Source organism: Chiloscyllium punctatum, chromosome 11 (genome assembly GCF_047496795.1).
Source record: "Chiloscyllium punctatum isolate Juve2018m chromosome 11, sChiPun1.3, whole genome shotgun sequence".
Taxonomy (NCBI): Eukaryota; Metazoa; Chordata; class Chondrichthyes; order Orectolobiformes; family Hemiscylliidae; genus Chiloscyllium; species Chiloscyllium punctatum.
The window spans coordinates 54,186,866-54,207,872 of record NC_092749.1 but is presented as its reverse complement, the minus strand read 5'-3'; the positions used below and the strand labels follow the sequence as shown (position 1 = coordinate 54,207,872).

The following is a 21,007-nucleotide window of genomic DNA, read 5'->3' as shown; positions in this document are numbered from 1 at the left end:
ATACAAATACCTTGAAGAACATCGAGAAAATAGGAAGGATTTCAAACAGTTTGAAGGGTTAAAAGGGGCTATGAAATGTCTCTGGCTAGCAGGGTTAAGGAGAATTCCAAGGCATTTTATCCATCCATTAGAGCAAGAAGGTAGCTAAGGAAAGAATAGCACACTCAAGGATAAAGGAGGGAGGGAGGTAATGAGTGCAGCCAGAGGAAATGGGTGACATTCTAAATGAGTGCTTTGCATCTGTATTCACCAAAGAGAAGGGGGTGGAGGATGTTGAGGTTAGGGGAAGGTGTCTGAACGCTCTCAAGCAGGTCAACATAATGTAGAAGTAAACATTGGGTGAGTTGAAATACGTAACAGAAGACAAGTCTCCAGGGCTAATGGGATCTATCCCAGGATACTGTGGGAGGCAATAGCTGGAGTCTTGAGTTTTCAGGGGACTGGAGAATGGTCAGTGTTGTTCTTTTTGTTTAAGATGGGAAACTAAGATAACCCATTTAATTGCAGGCCAGTGAGCATGATGTAGGAAAGCTGTTGGAGCAGATGAGAAATAGGATTTATTCACATTTAGAAGCGAATGGACTTGCTAGTGTAAAGCAGCAGGATTTGTGCTGGGAAGGTCATGTCTCACCAACTTGATTGAGTTTTTTTGAGGAGATGACAGGAATGATGGAGGGAAGGGCAGTAGATGTTGTTTACATGGACTTTAGCAAGGCATCTTTTGGTCAGGGACCTCGCAGCTGGCTGGTACAGAATGTAGACTCTCATGGAATCTGGGTGGATACAAAACTATCTTGGTCATAGAAGACAGTAGTGGTGGAAGGGTGCTTTTCAAAATGGAGATCAGTAACTAGTGCTGTTCTGCTGGAATTACTGCTAGGATTTTTATTATTTGTAAGATATATATGAATGATCTGGAGGAAAATGTAGGTGGTATGATTAGTAGTGACAGCAAAATTTGGATGACATCAAAATTAGTGGAATTGCAGATAGTGAGGAGGATTGCCAAAGGGTTCAGTGGGATATCGATTGTAGATTCAGGCAGAGAAATGGCAATTGGAGATTAATCTTGGCAATGTGAGGTGATGCATTTTGGAAGATCAAATTCCAGTGCAAATTACACAATAATTGGCAGAAGCCTTAGGAGTATTTACATAGAGAGGGATCTGGCTGTACAATCCACAGATCCCTGAAAATGGCAACACAGATGCAGAAGATGGTCAAGAAGACATAAAGCACACTTGCCTTCATCAGCCGAGGCATCAAATATAAAAGTTGCCAAGTTAGTTTTGGCAACTTCTGTTCAGCTCTATTTGGAATATTGCGAGCAGTTCTGGTTGCCACACCACCAGAAGGGCATGGATGCTTTGGAGAGGCTGCAGAGAAGGTTTACCAAGATGTTGCCTGGCCTGAAGGGTTTTCATTATGAGGAGAGGTTGGACAAACTTGGATTGTTTACTGGAAAGATGGAAGCTGAGGGGTGACCTGATAGAGGTCTACAAGATTTTTAGAGGCAGAGATAAGGTGGAATGTCAGAGGTTTTTTTTTCTCAGGGTGGAAAGGTCAACTACAACAGATGTGGAGGTGCCTCTGTTGGATTGGGTTGGACAAGGTCAAAATTCACATGATACCAGGTTATAGTCCAACAGGTTTATTTGAAAGCCCAAGCTTTCAGAGCCCCGCTCCTCCTCCATGTGTTGGTGAGAGAGGAAGACCTTTATACAAAGTATTTATGATTAAAAGATCAAAGCATCATACAACTGACATGAACAAGTTGAACACGCCTAAGATGGCTCTTAAATCTTTAATCTGTTAAGAGTGGAGGTGCAGGTTTCAACTGATTAATATTTAAGTCCTAGAATTTCTTTCAAGTCTCTCATTCACACTCTCTCTTTCCCCCTCTCATACACTATCCCTTTTTCCCTTTCTCCTTCTCTGTCTCACACACTTTCTCTCGCGCATTCTCTCTCTCACGCATTCTCTCTCTCGCGCATTCTCTCTCTCGCGCATTCTCTCCCTTCACACACACACACACAGACTTTCTCCGTCTCTCTCTCTCTCTCTTTCTCTCACTTGCACACACCTATATACACCCTGAATTTATATTTGCAGATACATTCGATACTGTTCAAAAAAGCACACAATACCTGAAATTCAAGAAGCCTTTGACAAAGTGCCACACAGGAGTCTCCTGTGGGAGGCAAGATGTTAGTATGGATAGAAGCTTGGTTGTCTGGAGAAAACCAGGAGTAGTGATAAAAGTGTCCTTCTTGGGTTGGCAGCCAGTGACAAGTGATGTTCTGCAAGGCTCACTGTTGGGACCACAGCTTTTCACTTTTATACATTAACACTCCAGGTGAAATAACTGAGGGCATTCTGGCCAAGATTGCAGACAATATAATGTTAGCTTGAGGGACAGGTAATATTGAGGAAGCGGGGGGGGGGGGGGGGGGGGGGTCCTGACTGATTTGGACAGGTTAGGAAAGTAGACAAAGAAGTGACAGATGGAGTACAACGTGGGAAAGTATAAGGTTATGCAGTATGGCAGGAAGAATAGAGGCATGGACTATTTTCTAATGGGGAGAAAATTCACAAGTCTGAAGTGCAAAGAGACTTGAGTTCTAGTCCAGGATTCCCACAATGTAAACTTGCAGGTTGAGTCAGTAGTTCAGAAGGCAAATGCAATGATAGCATTTATTTTGAGAGGACTTAAATATAAAAGCAGGGACGCACTTCTGAGGCTCTGTAAGGCTCTGGTCAGACCACATTTGGAATATTGTGTGCAGTTTTGGGCCCCATATCTCAGGAAGGAGTGTTCAGAGGAGGGTCCCAAGAATGAAAACCTTTGAGGAACCTTTGATGACTCTGGGTTTATACTCGATGGAATTAGAAGGATGAGGGGGATCTAATTGAAACTTATAGAAAACTAAATGGCCTGGACAGAGTGGATGCTTGGAAGATGTTTCCATTGGCAGGAGAGACTAGGATCTGAGAGCATAGCCTTAGAGTGAAGGGAAGATCTTTTAGAACAGAAATAAGGAGAAATTTGTCCAGCCAGAGAGTGGTGAATCTATGGCATCCATTGCCACAGAAGGCTGTGGAGGCCGGCTCATTGAGCATATTTAAGACTGAGATAAATAGGTTCTTGAGTATCGAGGGTTATGGGGGGAAAGCAGGAGAATGGGATTGAGAAACATATCAGCCATGATTGAGTGGCAGAGCAGACACGATGGGCTGAATGGCCTAAATGGCCTAATTTCTGCTCCTATGTCTTATAGTCTAATTTGTAGACAGTCAGCCAATGTGACATTTTATAAACTCTTACTTTGGAAATAAAATTAGCCTGACTCCAGGTTAAGACACAGACTCTGAACAAGACCTCGAACCAAAAATGCATTTTCTGATCTGAGATGTCACTTCCTTTATACTGATAAAATCTTAAGTTATCGCGGGACAGTGACTTGAAAGAAATTCTGGGATTTGCATATTAATCAATCGAAACCTACACCTTCAGTCTAATTGATTGAAGATTTAAAAGCCATCAAATAAACCTGCTGGACTATAATCTGGTGTCGTGTGATTTTTCACCTCGTCCAACTACAATAGGGCACAGCTTCGAGATGAGAGGGCGAAGGTTTAAGGGAGAAGTGCGGGAAAAATACTTAACCCAGAGAGTGGTGGGTGCCAAAAATGCAGTGCCAATGAAGTTGGTCGAAGCAGACACGTTAGCAATATTTAAGACGTATCTTGATAGATACATGAATGTGAGGCAACAGAAGGACACAAACCAGTAATCGTAGTGGGTCTAAATAAGGATTGGATATTGGCACAGGCTTGGTGGGCTGAAGCCTGTTCCTGTGTTATATTGAATTGTATAAAAGTAAAACAAAGGAGGAGGGAATAACATTAAAATGGAGATAGACATGTAAAAACAGCAAAGGTTGCAAATAAAATGCTTGAACCAGAAAAATAAATTGTGTGTAAGTATTTGATTTAACAATGCGTTTTTAAAAAATGTTCTTGGTTTGTAGTTTGGAAACTGAACGTTCCTGGACTAGGCATAAGATAGTTTAGGAGCAAAGGGGACTGGGTAGGAAAAAGTTACAAGCAACTGAGACAGACCATTTCAATGAGGTAAGAAGGTAAATAGCATAGAAAAAAATGAAAAAAGTATAAAGAGAGAAAAAGTAAATAGAAAAAGTTATGGTTATCTAGACTTGAATTTTAAGGCCGGAGTATCTTCTCCTGTGGACCTTCCTGAACTCCACACACAAGGTCTTGTCGTCATTTGGGCTCCTACCACTAAAAAGGCATTGTCAACCAATTATGGTCCCCATTAGGGGCAGTTCGTTCTCCCAGACTGATCTTTGTCCATTCCGTCTGCCCAACAGTTTTTCTGTCACTGTGGACTCCATCTACACATTGTTTACTCCTCCCTCTTTCTCTTACCACATCTTCAACATGTATACCAACCTTTTCCTAGCAACAATCAGTTCTGAAGAAGGGCTGTTGGGCCCAAAACATTAACTCTGCTTTTTCTCCACAGATACTGTCAGATCTGAGATTTTCCAGCAATTTCTGTTTTCATGTTCTTTTGCATTTTTTTTAACTGATCTTATCTGTATGGTTCAGTATCACACAATATAGTAGAACTTACCATAGTATCAGTATGCAATACCTGAGTGCATATTATTTGTTACGTGACACATCCTAATTTTGCATCCCACGCCCCATGCATTTTTGTCATTCTGGAACTGAGAAAGTGATTAATAATTATTCTAACATGATTTTAACTTTTAAGTATAAGTAAATATATATTGGAAACACTTTCACTGCTTTAGACTCCAAGTTGAACCCATTTAAATAAGTAAGCTAATGAAAATATTTGGGATTTATATGTCACCTTGCAAAAGCTAAGGCAATTCCAAATCACCTTATAACTAGTCAATATCCCCTCTAAATTTTTATGTCCTTGTATTTCATTGTTCATTTTAATGGCATAGCCATTATTTTAAAATTTCTGTCTGTCCATAAGCATGCAATCCAGTAAAGAAAAGGACTTGTAAAGCCCATGTGGGTTGCTGCACTTTGGGTATATTGAGAACATTGCAGGCAATTAAATACTTTGGAAGTGTTAAGGTATTGAAATTGCAGCAATCAATATGTACAAAGCAAGCTCCCACAAACAGCAATGGAACAGTTTTGTCAGAAAACTGCAAAAATATGTCAATCAACTTTTCAACTTCCATCTGATTTTAATACCTGAAACTCTCATGGACTAACATTTTTATTCTTTTTTTAAAGTTCTTTTTTTCTAGAGTGGGAGAGTCCAAAACTAGGAGTCATAGGTTTAAGGTGAGGGGGAAAGATTTGAAAGGGACACAGGCAGTGGTGCATGTATGGAATGAGCAACCAGAAGGAAGACGCGCAGGTGGGTACGATTACAACACTTAAAAGGCATCTGGATGGTTTAATGAATAGGAAGGGTTTAGAGGGGTATGGGCCAAATGATGGCAAATGAGACTAGGTCAAACTGGGATGTCTGGTCAGTGTGGAGGAGTTGAACTGAAGGGTCTGTTTCCATGGTATAGATTCTAGGACTCTTAAAAGGAGAAAACATTGACTTAAGGTAGCTGTACTGATCACCTGACCACTTTGAGCTCATGAAACCAATATGAGTCTAAGCCAAGATTAAACACTTCATCAAAAGGAACTGAGACTCAAATATGAGGAAATCCTTGTTTGCGTTTTGATTTACACCTTTCTGGAAGTTTCATGTGTTTGAATGCAAATCACATGCAGTTTGTCCAGTGTGACAAAATGATGTTAGACATGGGAGTACACAATAATTTTTCAGGCAAACAGATTTTGAGCAGAATCAAGAAAGAAACTATTCTTAACAGTAGTAAGGCTTTCTTTCTTTTCTCTGTTCTCTTTCTCCTTCTCGACCTCTCTGAACGCAAGTTAGAGAAACAACCATTCATTGAGAACTGGAGGATTCCACAGATTTTGCTACTGCTGTTGATGCAAAAGATCAACTAAATAGCTGTGGTCTCAGGTTTAACTCTTGAACTTAAGGAGTTTAAAAGCTTTCCAACTGCATATTCTTTAATCTTCCTTTGTACTTTGCATCCCCCCTCTTGTTAAACGATATACGTATCGGAGTTTGATTTTGATGTGTGTTTTACTTTTCTTGGGGTTAGTATGTAATAAAATCCTGATTTTGTTCAGTTAAACTTTGCAATGCACTTTTTAATTGAATAGCCCTACATTTAGTTAAAGTATGATCTAGCTGCATATTGAAAAGAATTATAACTATTTGTGTAACCCTGACTGAGGGGGTGAAAAGGAAGGGAGCTAAATCACCCCACCTTTTGTGGTCTTCACAATGACCAGATACTCTGAAATGAAAATAAGGTACTGAAGAAACTGAAAATCTGGAATCAAAGCTGACAATATCTAGTAGATCTGGCATCAGCTGTGGACAGAGATACAAGAGTTAGTGTTTCCTAATTCATTATAGCATACTATTTTCTCCAGCAGACTAGTGATGACATCTGGGACTATGCTTGTTTGTTTGCCTCAACTACTTATTGAATTGGCTGAACCACTTCTTTAGAGAGCTTAAATCAGATCATATGTACCTTAGCGTAGACCAGGATTTATCCTAGGGCCAGGCGTGTCTCTCTGTTTCAACTCCTTTCCGATTAAACTTGCTGAGACACTGATATAGTGATCTTGATTGAAGGGTAAATGTTTGATAGGAAAGAGAAATTAGGGCAAGGTACTTACAGAAATAGAAAATACATTTCTTATTTGTGTTAATTCGGCTTTTTGTTGACTGGCTTGAGCTGCTGTTAATTCCTAGAGGTATTGTTGTAAAAACAATAGACTAGAAACTTCATCTGAGTTACACCCATTCCACCATTGTAACCAGGGTTTTACCACTGTTCTGGAACATTGCTCTGAGTCTGGAGTAATGTATAGGCCAGACTGAATAAGGGTGGCAGTCCTGAAAGAGCTGACAAGGTGAGCGTTTGTTTCCCAACCCTGATTGCTCTTGAAAAGTTGGCAATATGGCACTTCATGAATCAGATGGGTTTTAATGACAACCAAAAGAATCGCAGATGCTGTAAGTCAGAAACAGAAATTTCTGGAAAAGCTTAGCAGGTTGAACAGCATCTGTGGAGAGAAATCAGAATTAATGATTTTGGTCGAGTGACCCTTCCTCAGAACTCATGTTCCCAGCAATTTCTGTTCCTATTTTTGGGTTTTAATGACAATCTGGTTGGTACATAGTCAACATTATGATGCAATTTTTTAAACTAAGGATTTGCTTAAGTTTCCCAATAGGCATTGTGATATTTGAACTGAGAACTCCACGTCATTAGTTCAGACCTCTGGGTTATGAGTCAATTACCAGAACATTTGTACTACCAGACTTGCATCTGTGGCTGGTCCGAACAAGCCACAGTTCTTTATGGTAACAAAAACTGTGAATTAAGAACGGTTATCAACTATTGAGCCCTTTGATAGCTAGTCTGTTCTGTAATATGTGCTTTCATTCCATTAAATCCGAGGGACTCCAATTTTAACATGTATTGAATCCAACTGACTGACTCATTCATGATCAAGACTGGGAGATCTAGAAGAAAGGAGAAAATCCAGAACATGAACAAAACAAATTCCTCTCCCACAGAGATTGAGTGTTATCCCGTAGATGGTGCAATCTTTGCTCCAGTAAGAACCCTTTGAAATTCCTCCTAAAAACAGTCAGCCTTCCCTGCATCAGCCGACGGTGTAATTTAGAAGTTCACAATAATCTGAGAGAAGAAAACATTGTCTATTTCTATTCATGTGTAGTTAAAGCTTGTGTCCCCTTATTCTCTGCAATTTCTTGAACTGAAATATTCTATAAATAGCCAAGTTATCCAAGACCTCCATTGTGCCATGTGTAAGTTTGTGCTGCGCTCAAGTAATAAACCACAATGTCTTTGAGCCTATTTGATTCTTCACTGAGGCCATATAATGGTAGTAACCGGTTTGCATCATAAACCGTGCAGAAGTTAGTTGATAAGAGGGGACTGAAGTGCCAAAGGGGAACGAAGTTGTCGTATTTGGTATCCAATGCTTTCAGTTGTGTATTTGAAATGAGCAATTTCAAATATTGTGAAGTGTTTTTGTAGCTAATACACAGAAAAGGAAAACAGAAACTTCTAAACTTTAAAAGAACAAGGTGGTATAAGTAATTTTGACTCTGACATAGGACAGTACAAACCAAGTGCTGGAGCAGGACAGCAGGTCTGGTAGCATCTGCAGAGCATGAAACAGCATTGGTGTTTTTAATCTGAAAAGACTCCTCTTCAGATTTTTTTTTGAACTAAGTTCTTTGCTGAGTGCACATTGTTTAGCATCAGTGCGGGCATGCTCAGAAGGTATAGAGAACACACATCAAAGCAATGGGATTAGAAGGAGGGATGAGTTGGAGGAAAGGGGAGGTGAAATTGAGAGATTTGTTGGTCCTTGTGAGCTTTTCGAGCTAGCATTCCTTAACATGTGGAAAAGAAAGAGCAAAAGTTTCTAGTTAACGCGTTGAATGAGAAAAAGACCAAAATGGAACTGGGGACCAGGATAGTTTAACAGTGTGCGGCAGTACTGATGGAGAGAGAGTCATAGAGATGTACAGCATGGAAACAGACTGTTCGGTTCAACCTGTCCATGCCAACCAGATATCCCAACCCAATCTAGTCCCACCTGCTAGCACCTGACCCATATCCCTCCAAACCCTTCCTATTCATGTACCCATCCAAATGCCTCTTAACTGTTGCAATTGTACCAGCCTCTGCCACATTCTCTGGCAGCTCATTCCATACACATACCACCCTCTGTGTGGAAAAAGTTGCCCCTTAGGTCCATTTGATATCATTCCCCTCTCACCCTAAACTTATGTCCTCTAGTTCTGGGCTCCCTGACCCCAGGGAAATAACTTTGTCTACTTATTCTATCCATGCCCCTCATGATTTAGTAAACCTCTATAAGGTCACCTCTCAGCCTCTGACGCTCCAGGGAAAACAGCCCCAGCCTGTTCAGCCTCTCCCTATAGCTCAAATCCTCCACCCTGGCAACATCCTCGTAAATCTTTTCTGAACCCTTTCAAATTTCACAACATCTTTCCGATAGGAAGGAGACCAGAATTGCACGCAATATTCCAACAGTGGCCTAACCAATGTCCTGTACAGCCGCAACATGACCTCCCAACTCCTGTACTCAATACTCTGACCAAAAAAGAAAGCATATCAAAGCCGCCTTCACGATCCTATCTACCTGCGTCTCCACTTTCAAGGAGCTATGAACCTGCACTCCAAGGTCTCTTTGTTCAGCAACACTCCTTTGTACCTTACCATTAAGTGTATAAGTCCTGCTAAGATTTGCTTTCCCAAAATGCAGCACCTCTCATTTATCTAAATTAAACTCCATCTGCCACTTCTCAGCCTATTGGTCTATCTGGCCAAGATTTTGTTGTAATCTGAGATAACCTTCGCTGTCCACTATACCTCCAATTTTGGTGTTATCTGCAAACTTACTAACTGTATCTCTTATGCTCACATCCAAATTATTTGTGTAAATGACAAAAAGTAGAGGACTCAGCACAGATTCTTGTGACATTCCACTGGTCACCAGCCTCCAGTCTGAATAACAACCCTCCACCACCACCCTCCATCTTCTACCTTCGAGCCAGTTCTGTATCCAAATGGCTAGCTCTGTCTGTATTCCATGAGCTATAACCTTGCTAACCAGTCTCCCATGGGGAACCTAGTTAAATACCTTGCTGAAGTCCATGTAGATCACATCTACTACTCTGCCCTCATCAATCCTCTTTGTTACTTCTTCAAAAAAACTCAATCAAGTTTGTGAGACATGATTTCTCTCTCACAAAGCCATATTGACTATCCTCAATCAGACCTTGCCTTTCCAAATACATGTACATCCTGTCCCTCAGGATTCCCTCCAGCAACTTGCCCACCACAGAGGTCAGGCTCACTGTTCTATAGTTTCCTGGCTTGTCCTTACCACCCTTCTTAAACAGTGGCACCACGTAGCCAACCTCCAGTCTTCTGGCACCTCACCTGTGACTATTGATGAGACAAATATCTCAGCAAGAGGCCCAGCAATTACTTCTCCAGCTTCCCACAGAGTTCTCTGGAACACCTGATCAGGACCTTTAACCGTTTCAAGACATCCAGCACTTCCTCCTCTGTAATAAGGACATTTTGCAAGGTGTCACCATCCATTTCCCTACAGTCTGTATCTTCCATACACTTTTCCACAGTAAATACTGATGCAAAATACATGTTTAGTATCTCCCCCATTTTCTGCGGCTCCACACAAAGGCTGCCTTGCTGATCTTTGAGGGGCCCTATTCTCTCCCTAGTTACCCTTTTGTCCTGAATATATTTGTGAAAACCCTTTGGATTCTCCTTAATTCTATTTGTCAAAGCTATCTCATGTCCCATTTTTTTGCTGTCCTGACTTCCCTCTTAAGTATACTCCTAATACCTTTGTACTCTTCTCAGGATTCACTCGATCTATCTAGTCTATACCTTAGATAATGCTTCCTTTTTCTTAACCAAACCCTCAATTTCTTTTGTCATCCAGCATTCCCTCTACCTGCCAGCTTTTCCTTTCACCCTAATAGAAATATACTGTCTCTGGATTCTCGTTATCTCATTTCTGAAGGCTTCCCATTTTCCAGCCATCCCTTTACCTGTGAACATCTGTCCCCAGTCAGCTTTTGAAAGTTCTTGCCTACTACTGTCAAAATTGGCCTTTCTCCAATTTAGAACTTCAACTTTTAGATCTGGTCTATCCTTTTCCATCACTATTTTAAATCTAATAGAATTATGGTCACTGGCCCCAAAGTGCTCCTCCAGTGACACCTCAGTCACCTGCCCTGCCTTATTTTCTCAGTAGCTCGAGAGGTTGAGAGAATGCATTTGGTGGTGTGTGGATTTAATGATATAGCGGTCGCAACAAAGGAATGTCATATGTCATCGACATTCCTGTAATGACAGGGAAATTATCTGTCGGACGTACAGAATACTTGAGGTTGGGGACATTGAGATTTTCTTAAGTGGCTATACCTGCAGTAAATGTCTGCATATTTAATGTCTTTGCCTCAGGTTGATCAAACTGGAGAATTAGATGATGACAATACTTCCAAAGGATTAGATAAGGGGACCCAAAACTGTTCACAGTATTTCAAGATTGACTTGACTAATACCTTTATATAAGGTAAAAACAATGACTGCAGATGCTGAAAACCAAATACTGGATTAGTGGTGCTGGAAGAGCACAGCAGTTCAGGCAGCATCCAAAGAGCAGCGAAATCGACGTTTCGGGCAAAAGCCCTTCATCAGGAATAATCATCCTGATGAAGGGCTTTTGCCCGAAACGTCGATTTCGCTGCTCGTTGGATGCTGCCTGAACTGCTGTGCTCTTCCAGCACCACTAATCCAGTAATACCTTTATATAGTTTTATCAAGACCTCTCTATTTTAAGCATGAACAAAATGCTAGAGAATCTCCAACAGGTCTGACAGAATCGGTGAGAAGACAAACAGAGTGAACTTTGACTCCAGTGACTCTTCATTAGCACTGAAAGCAACTGAGAATTAATGTTATTTATGCTGATGACAGAGCTGTGGAGGTGGTTGAAGTTAGGGAAAAGAATGTTTCCATCTATTTGAATCAATGTCCATTCAAAGAGAAGGGAAGGGAAGCAGTCAAAGGGATGCTGATCATAAGCTACAAGAGAAATAATTGTTGAATGGATGCAAACAGGAACCCCCAAATGGTTGAAAATGTGTTGGTTGTTGGGGTGGGTAATGAACATGGAGGTAGATGTTCATGGTTGAAATTATTAAACTTAATGTTGAGTGCTGAGGGTTGGAAGGTACCAAGGTGAAACATGAAGTATTGTTCCTCCAGCTTGCATTGAACTTTGGAGTACTACAGCAGGCCTGAAACAGAAACATTAGCATGAGAACTTGGAGGTGTCTTGAAGTAGAAGGCAACTAGAAGCTCAGGTTCATTTTTACAAATCATGTGGAGTTTGCTGCAAAGCGGTCATCCAGTCTGTGATTCATCTCCCCAACATAGAGAAGATCAGATTCTGAGCAGCAAATGCAATAAACTAAATTGACTCTGTAGTGAGGAGGTAAATGGGCAAGTGTTGCAGCTTCTGAAATTGTCTATGCCTGACCCTGACCATTGCCAATCTCTGCTTTCTATTTGACTTTAAGCAATGCTTCCATTCCAGTAATGTCTCCGTTAAGAAGGTGTGCCACTTTCATTTCCATACCACATCTGTTTTCTCACTGCTTCACCTTACCTGTGCTCAAACCCTCAGCTGTGCTAAAATACCTCACGATCCTATTTTTTTCAGTGAAGCCAATGTCCAATATTGGACCTTCCCTCCATCATAGCATTAACTATTGTGTGTTCTTTGCACAATGGTCAGTACCATTCATGACACCCCAGGTACTGAAACAATCCATGTCCATATGCAGCAAGATATGAGCAACTTTCAAGTTTGAGTGAAAAAGTGGCAAGCAACATTCAGGCCTCACAAATGCCAGAAAATGACCAACTCCAGAGAGAGAATCTGACCATTGTGCCTTGACTGTTCAATGGCATGGTCAACTCTGAATGCCCCACAATGAACATCCTGAAGATTACACTTAACCAGACACACATGGGCTCATCATGTAAATACTGTGGCTACAAGACGGGATTAGAATCTAAGAAATCTGCAGTGAGTAATTTGCATCCTTTCTCCCCAGTGCGTATCCTCCATCTCTAAAGCACAAGTCAGCAGTCCCAAGGTCTAGAGCAGTTCAGGAAGTCAGCTCCCCACCATTTTCTTTAGGGCTGTAAATGTTGGCCTAGCCAGAGTCCCACATCCCATGAATGGATTAGGTTTTGAAAAATTATTGAATTTCATTGTGACTTCAGTGTTAAGGACATGTTAAGCACTTTGAAACTAATGTATAACTCGGAAATTCAGCTATTTATGAAGACAACATGGCAATTAATTGGCAATATTCAATATTTTCAGCCATTTCTTGATATCATCCAACTTATTAAAGATTGGCATTGTTTAAATTGAGACCTCAGCAGGAAGCAGAGATAAATCATGCGTTCAACACCTCTGGCTCCATATTCATGCAAATACTTTGGCCTTGTCTTTTGCATTGATGTACTGGATTCCGCAATTACTGGGGATGGGGTTATGTGTAGACCATCCACCACCTATTAGATAGAGCCATAGAGCTGCACAAGCATGGAGACAGACCCTTTGTCCATGCCGACTGGATAGTCTAAGTAAATCTAGTCCCATTTGGCGCATATCTTTCTAAACTCTGGGTATTCATATACCCATCTAGATGCCTTTTAAATGTTGTAATTGTACCAGCCTCCACCACTTCCTCTGGCAGCTGATTCCATACACAAACTACCCTCTGCATGAAAAAGTTGCCCCTTAAGTTCCTTTTAAATCTTTGCCCTCTCACGTTAAACCTATGCCCTCTAGTTTTGGACACCCACACCCTGGGGAAAAGACCTTGGATATTCACTGTAACCATGCCCCTCATGATTTTATAAATTTTTATAAGGTCACCCTTCAACCTGCCATGTTCAGGGAAAATAGCCCCTGTCTATTCAGCCTCTCCCTCGAGCTCAACCCTGACAACATCCTTATAAATCTTTTCTGAACCCTTTCTATAGCAGGGACACCAGAATTGCACACCGTATTCCAAAAGTGGCCAAACTGATCTCCTCTACAGCCACAACATGACATCTCAACTCCTATACTGAATGTATTGACAAATAAAACATATTAAACACCATTTTCACTATCCTGTCTACCTGCAACTGCACTTTCAAGGAACTGTGAACTTGCACTCCAAGGTTCCTTGTCAGCAACACTCCCAGGACCTTCCCATTAAATGTATAAGTCTGGCCCTGATTGCCTTTCCTAAATGCAGCACTTTGCATTTATCTAGATTCAACTCCGTTTGCTAACCTTTGGTCCCATTGGTCCATAAGATCAAGGTCCCTTTGTACTCTTCTTCACTGTCCATGATACTTCCAATTTTGGTGTCATTTGTAAATTTACTAGCCATACCTCCAATGTTCACATCCAAATCATTTACGTAAATTACAAAGCACAGTAGACCCAGCACCAATCCTTGTGGCATGCCATTGGTCACAGGCCTCCAGTCTGAAAAGCAACCCTCCACAACTGTTCTGTACCATCGAGCCAGTTCTGTATCCAAATGGCTAGTTCTCCTTGTATTCCGTGTGATCTAAACTTGTTGTAATTGTCTTGTATTTATGGGAGGTGTTCTAGGATTCTGACCAAACGCTAGTGAAGGAACAACACATCAGGACTGTGTGTGGTTGATGGGGAACTTGCAGGTGGTGGTACTCCCATGCATTTGTAGGTGGGGAGAGGTCACTGGTCTGGATGGTGCTGTTGAAGGAACCTCGGTGAGTTGTTTCATTGCATCTTGTAACTGGTATGCACAGCTGCCACAATGCATGATAGTGGAGAGAGTGAATGTTTAAGGTGGTGCATCAGATGTAAATCAAGCAGTCTGCTTAGATCTTGATGATGTTGAGCTTCTCGAGTATTTTGCAGCAGTAATCAGCGCATTCCAACATATTCCTGACTTGTACATTGAAACAACAGTAAGTGAGTTACTCACCATAGAATTGATGTGCTGCTGTACCACAATGTTTATGGAGTTCATCAGTTTCTTGTCAATGATATATAAACCCCAATAAGTTTGCTGCTGCCAGATTTAAGCTTGTTAGGATTTTGCTAGTTGCAGCATTTATTAACTGCATTACATTTTTACATTTCATTGATTCGCAATTTAGTCATAAGATCATTTAAAATTAAAATTCTGGTCACTTTTATCTTGTCTTGTCAAGTCATCAATAAGATCAGTAACATTCCTGACAAAACAGAATGAAAGGTTGTCAGTTTTTTTGACATTTAAGTCAAATTTGAAGAGAAAAGCACACTTTATTCAAAACATTTGCATATTGCATGGGTCCTTGGGTTCCTGAGTGTGTTGTAGAAACATAAGATATCATTGAGATTTTTCTTTTCAGAAATTTAAGTGGTTTGAATCAATTTCATGTACTACTTGGAATTTGGGGGGAAACAAATGAGAACTCTTCTTAATCCCTTAGAATAAAATGGCTGTTCCACTTGTTTTGAGACATATGGAGTAATTTTTCAGCTTTGTTGATACATAACATCAATCTGACCTTGTATAATAATAATCTCTTAACTCATAATTTTGTTGCAGATTACTTGTAACATTTTCAGAACCCTTCCTCCAAGCGACAATCCAGATTTTGATCCAGAAGAGGATGAACCATCTTTAGAAGCAGCATGGCCTCACATGCAGGTAATAATTGTGGAAAATTGGGTAGTTTCTATAACATGTCTTCTTTTCCTTAATTCCTTGTTTGTGTTCAAGTACTATGGATACTTCAGGAAATGAAATTTTTTTAAAATTTCGCTATACATGTGGTGTCCTAATAACATCTGCAAACTGTTCCTAACTTGTGCATTAATCACTCTTCTACTCAATTGGAAAAATCGGTTGGTTTCCTCCAAAAACTACATTTTAAGGTAAAGATATTTTACTGTTTCATCTTTATCTGTTACTTCTAATGTAGATTGGATGGGGAAAGGTAATTGCAGGGACCATTATCAATGAATAAGTTCTACTTTGTTGTTAAAGATGAAGACCTCTTTGTATGTCATAAATAAATGACTCCAGAATTTTAACACTGGTACAGCTGCATGGGATACTAAGAATATGTTTAATGATTCTCAGCCTTATGAGCCTAGCTAGTGATGAGCTTGAAGGAAATACTGGCCCTTTATTTTTGAGAATCTTTTTCAAGTAACTGTTGATTTTTAAAAAATTTTTGCTTCCTGATCGTTTGAATCATTCTTGAAAACGTAGCAACAGATTTTGTTGTGAAGGTGGAAGTAGTATTTAAGCAGCTTTATTAGCAATGAGTTTAGGTCAGTGTATCTGCTATCCTACCAAAATTACACCGTATATAACCATGTCATTTCAACTCAATGAAGAGAATGATCTTGCGAAAAGAGGGCATTTGAAGCTCTGTCCTTAACTTGTCTGTCTTTATCCTCATCTGACCTCTTCAGGCGGTATTGCATACTCAGCAGTCAACTCTCATAACTTCCAATGGATTGCATTACTGAGCTAATAATTGTCTATCAGTGCCCCTACCACTATAATATTTCTGTAACTGAAATTCCTAATCCTATGAGAACATAATTCAGATCTGGGAATTTTCTTTCTCTCCCCACCATGCACTTAACTTTCACCACTGATCAAATTGACAATTCCTTGCTATAAGTTTTACGTTGCAATTTAAGCTCAAATCCCAATGTTTATTTTTGTCTGAAGCTTTGTCTTCCACTACATGAATGGTTAATCTTTTGAGGTAATTTAACCCATAAATTATCAACAATTCTTGTCAAACCATATGGTGACTTTACAGGTATACTTTGGTTTTTGCTTCCTGGTTCATAGTCATACAGCACAGGAACAGACCCTTCAGTCCAACCATTCCATGCCAAACGTAATCTTAAACTAAACTCGCCCCACCTGCCTGCTGCTGGCCCATATCTGTCCAACCTTTCCTATTCATGTCTCAAAACAAATGTCTTTTAAATGTTGTAATTTTACCCACATCCACCACTTCCTCAGGAAGTTCATTTCATACGCGAACCACCCTCTATGTAAAAAGTTTGCCTCATGTCTTTTTTAAATTTCTCTCCTCTCACCTTAAAAATGTTCCCTCTAGTTTTTAAATTCCCCATCTTAGGGAAAAGACAACTACCATTAGCTCTATCTATACCTCTCATTTTGTAAATTTCCATCAGGTTGCATCTCAACCTTCTACGCTCCAGTTAAAAAAAAGTCCGAACCTTTCTTTATAAATCAAACCTTCCATACCTGGCAACATCCTGGTACATCTCTTCTGAATCCTCTCCAGCTTGATAATATCCTTTCTATAACTGGGTGACCAGAACACATTATTCCAGAAGAAGCCTCACAAACCTCAACATGACTTCCCAACCCCTATACCCAAAGGACTGAACAATGAAGGCAAGTGTGCTAAACACCTTGTCTGTATGTGACGCAACGTCAAAGAATTATGTACTTGCACCCTAAGAAAAAAGAATATTTTTCTGGTATTGTCTTTATCTGTTTGTTAAGTATAGGGAGATGTATGCTGTCAATCTCTCATGATTAATACTGTGAGATCACTGCCTCAGTATTGCAAGTTTCTCATTAAATCACATACATATTAGTTTTTTTACATTGAGAGACTTGTTAGGTGGTTTTTCTCTCTATAGTTATGTGTGCCTGGATCGCTTTACTTTTAAAATGTAGAACACTTCCTCCTTTTCCTTGTAACCTTAACTTGTGTAACATATTACAAAAGATCACTAATTTCTTAGTGTTATTAACATCACCAATATTTTATCAGGTAATAATTAACAGGTAAGAAAATACAAAGTAGATAGTACTTAAAAAAAATGCAAAGTGTATATAAAGTGCACGTGCGTAATAGGTGCGTTATACCTTCGGTCACAACATACTCCTTCGTGATGATAGCCTGAAGGATTATATGATTACAAACATAAAACACATTGTTACAAAGTTAATTTCAAAGTAAATATAATATTTAACAAAATGAAATTGTTTTTCTTCTAAGTCACTCTGAATTTAAAACCAATCTAACATAAGAAACTACTGCATGGCACAATGGTGGTGTCTTTGCCTCTGCACCAGGAAGCCCAGATTCAAGTCCCACCTGCTTCAGAGCTGTGTAATAATATCTGTGAACTGATTCATTAGAAAAACAGAACACAACTGCTGTTTTCTGTTCCTCCCTTCCTGAAGTAAAATTCCTTTTTGCCATCCTTTATTGATAAGTACTCAATAAGGATTTAATGAAGTGAGAGTTCATGAGCTTGATGATTCCAAGTTCACAGTGTCGCTCTGAAATAGAAATAAAGTAAATAAGAATGTCCTAATTAACTAATTAGTATTTTCATTCTGTTCAAATTACTGTGATACACTTCTTTGTCAAGGTGAGGCTGAGCAGTCACATGATATTAAACTATTAAAGCCTATATAAATTACAGTATTAGATTAAGTGAAGCGTATACTTTGCATAATTATATTGAAAAGAAACAAAATATCAAATTAACCTGCTAGTTGTGCATTACCAAGCTTGAAATTTTCATCAGCATAACTTTCACCCCGAAATGAGACTTCTTCCAAAAAGCACCCCAGACAAAGTGATGTTTGGTAACATCTTGAACTATAACAGAACACTCCTCCTGATATTGGCTGCAAGGTGCAGCCAAGATGCAAACTACAAAACTTCAAGCCTTTCCGCCCCACCACCTTCCACTGGTGTCTTTGCTGTTGAAATCCATGCTCCTCCTCCTCTTCCTCCTTTTCCCCAACTCCCCCCCCCCCCCCCCCCCAACATCTTTCTCTGCTGTTAAAACCGCAATGTCATGTTTGCCCTTGACCACCACCTCCGTTATGAAGAGAGTTTTTTTTTTCCCTCTCCCTCGCTATGAAAAATTGTGATGGCAAATACTTTTCATCCACCATTCTCTCCCCCACTAATTGAAAATAAAAACTGACCTTGGTGAAAAAGACAGGGAGTCCCTTTCGAAACTGATTCCATTCTCGCTCACCTTTGTGGCTTCTCTTATGGATAGCTTTGCTTTCCTCTGTCCTTCCACCCTATTACATGTTGCCGACAGTTTTCTCTGCTAATGTAGGGATATAATATTAGTGTACATGGAAGATTTTGTAATTTGTTATTTAAATTATCCATTAAAATAAATTGCACCCATTGAAAAGATGACATGAAGCAGAAATAGCTGTCATGTTCTATTTTAAAATGTTTATCAGAGTTTTCGCAAAATCACAGAACACACAATTCAATATTGCTGATTCTGCTATTGATTGTAATGTTATTGTTTGGTCTCTTGCAACACCGATTCACATCAATAATCTGAAACACACAGTCTCTGTAGATTGAATCAGCTGCTTGGGGAAATATTGAGGGGTTATTGAACATCTGAGAACAGGGGTTGGGGAAATTACAGTAAAGAATCATTTTCCTTTTGGAAAGAATCAGCAGAAAGTAAGGAGCTAATAAAACTATCAAGTTTTAGTTGTACATGAAATAAATATTTTTTTATGCAGATACCCAATATGATTATTCCTGTTAATTGTCACTTCCTTCTTTGTTTAAAGCTTGTATATGAATTTTTTTTGCGGTTTCTGGAATGCCCAGACTTCCAACCTAGTATTGCAAAAAGGTTCATTGATCAGAAATTTGTACTGCAGGTGAGTACTTCAAACTTTGTTTGTCATTCCACCACCAACATTGACTTTAAAATATTTATTGTTATCGCCTGGGTATTATAGTCAGAGTGAAAGAACAGCACTTGCTATTATTATGCTTATAGTTACCCAAAAAGCTTTATGGGTTTTTAAGCAGAAACATTTAGTCAACAGGTCTCTGCAATATTGCAGCTACCTCCACAAAGGATCGGGATCGTATATGAACAAGACAACCAATCACATTGAAAAATTTCTGTGATGCCTGAACTAGGAAGTGTCTGTTAGGATATTTAGTCAAATATTAATCATATCCTGAAAATAGAGGGAAACAAAGGATTAGAAGAGGGAAATGAAAGATTCGGAAAGAAACAAACATGTCCAAAACTAGCTGAATCTGTCAGAATGTGACCCCTAACTTGTGTGCGTTTGTTCAAAAATTAGTGGAGAGAGGTTGTATGTCAGGAATTATGACTTATCCCATTAAAAATTCACATACTGAAATTGATAAGGCTGACTATTTTTATGTATCTTTAGTGGTTATCTGGGTAGCTTATTTGTCTAGACAGCTATTGTGTGGATCAGATTAAGACCAACAGCCTGGAGTTTAATCCTTGTTTTGACTGGGGTAGACACTGAGCTTGTCACCCTACCCATAGTTTAAACAAAATTCACAGCCTTGATTCAGTAAAAATCACTAAGGATGTCTGGATGAAGAAGTGGGTGTCATTGATGAATTAAGGGGAAATTCTTGCAAATTCTCATGCTTGCATGTATTTCAATACAGCATATTTTGGAGAAATCTCCATGTAGTAGTACGTATGTTGTGGATAAGCTAAATTAATCGGGCACCGACTTCTGTATTTCTGTATTTTTCCATATATGTGCGAGTGCCAGAAATAAGTGTTTTTCATTTTCACAAAATAATTTTAGAAACAAATATGGCTTTTAGCCCTTCAAGCATTCTTGGCAGGAACAAGAAAAGTATTGATGACCTTATGAGCAAATTGCAGATTTAGTACATGGATGAATACTGAAGAAGGATATGATCTTGATGGATGCTGTTGAGTTAGGTTGCTGAAATTGATTTGAAATATTTTGATCAGGAAGAGGAAAAGTGTAACTTTTCTGATATCATATTTGTTCATAATGATCACAAAAATCAAAAACATACAATAAAATGTATCCAAGTCTTAGAAATAACATCTCACAAAGGTATTTCTTTTAAGTTGGTTTCTGACACATGCTGTTCCTTTGAAGACCTTAATTTTTCACCTCTTGCCTCTCAAATGAAATATTAATTATCTCAGGCAGTTCAACAATGGACGCCTTGGCCTTGTCCTATTTCCAAACTAATGGGGACTTTGTTTGACTTTCCTCCTCCCTATGTTATGAATGTAGTTATTCTGTCCAACTGACTGCAGCGCATGAGATCAGCCAGTTTAACTCCAGACTCATGACAGCACTGAGGCTTTGCTGGTTTGCCTTTATCGTGCAACCTTCTTAACTGTTGAA

At 39.5% G+C, this 21,007-nt stretch overlaps 1 protein-coding gene across 1 annotated transcript in view; it reads left to right on the top strand.

The window, feature by feature from the left end:
- ppp2r5a (protein phosphatase 2, regulatory subunit B', alpha isoform) overlaps window positions 1–21,007 on the top strand; it is a 168,880-nt gene that overhangs the window by 105,625 nt on the left and 42,248 nt on the right. The window contains exons 3-4 of the mRNA XM_072580817.1: window positions 15,380–15,481; window positions 19,406–19,498. Coding sequence (XP_072436918.1) covers window positions 15,380–15,481; window positions 19,406–19,498 — 195 coding nt within the window. The remainder of the gene's footprint in view (window positions 1–15,379; window positions 15,482–19,405; window positions 19,499–21,007) is intronic.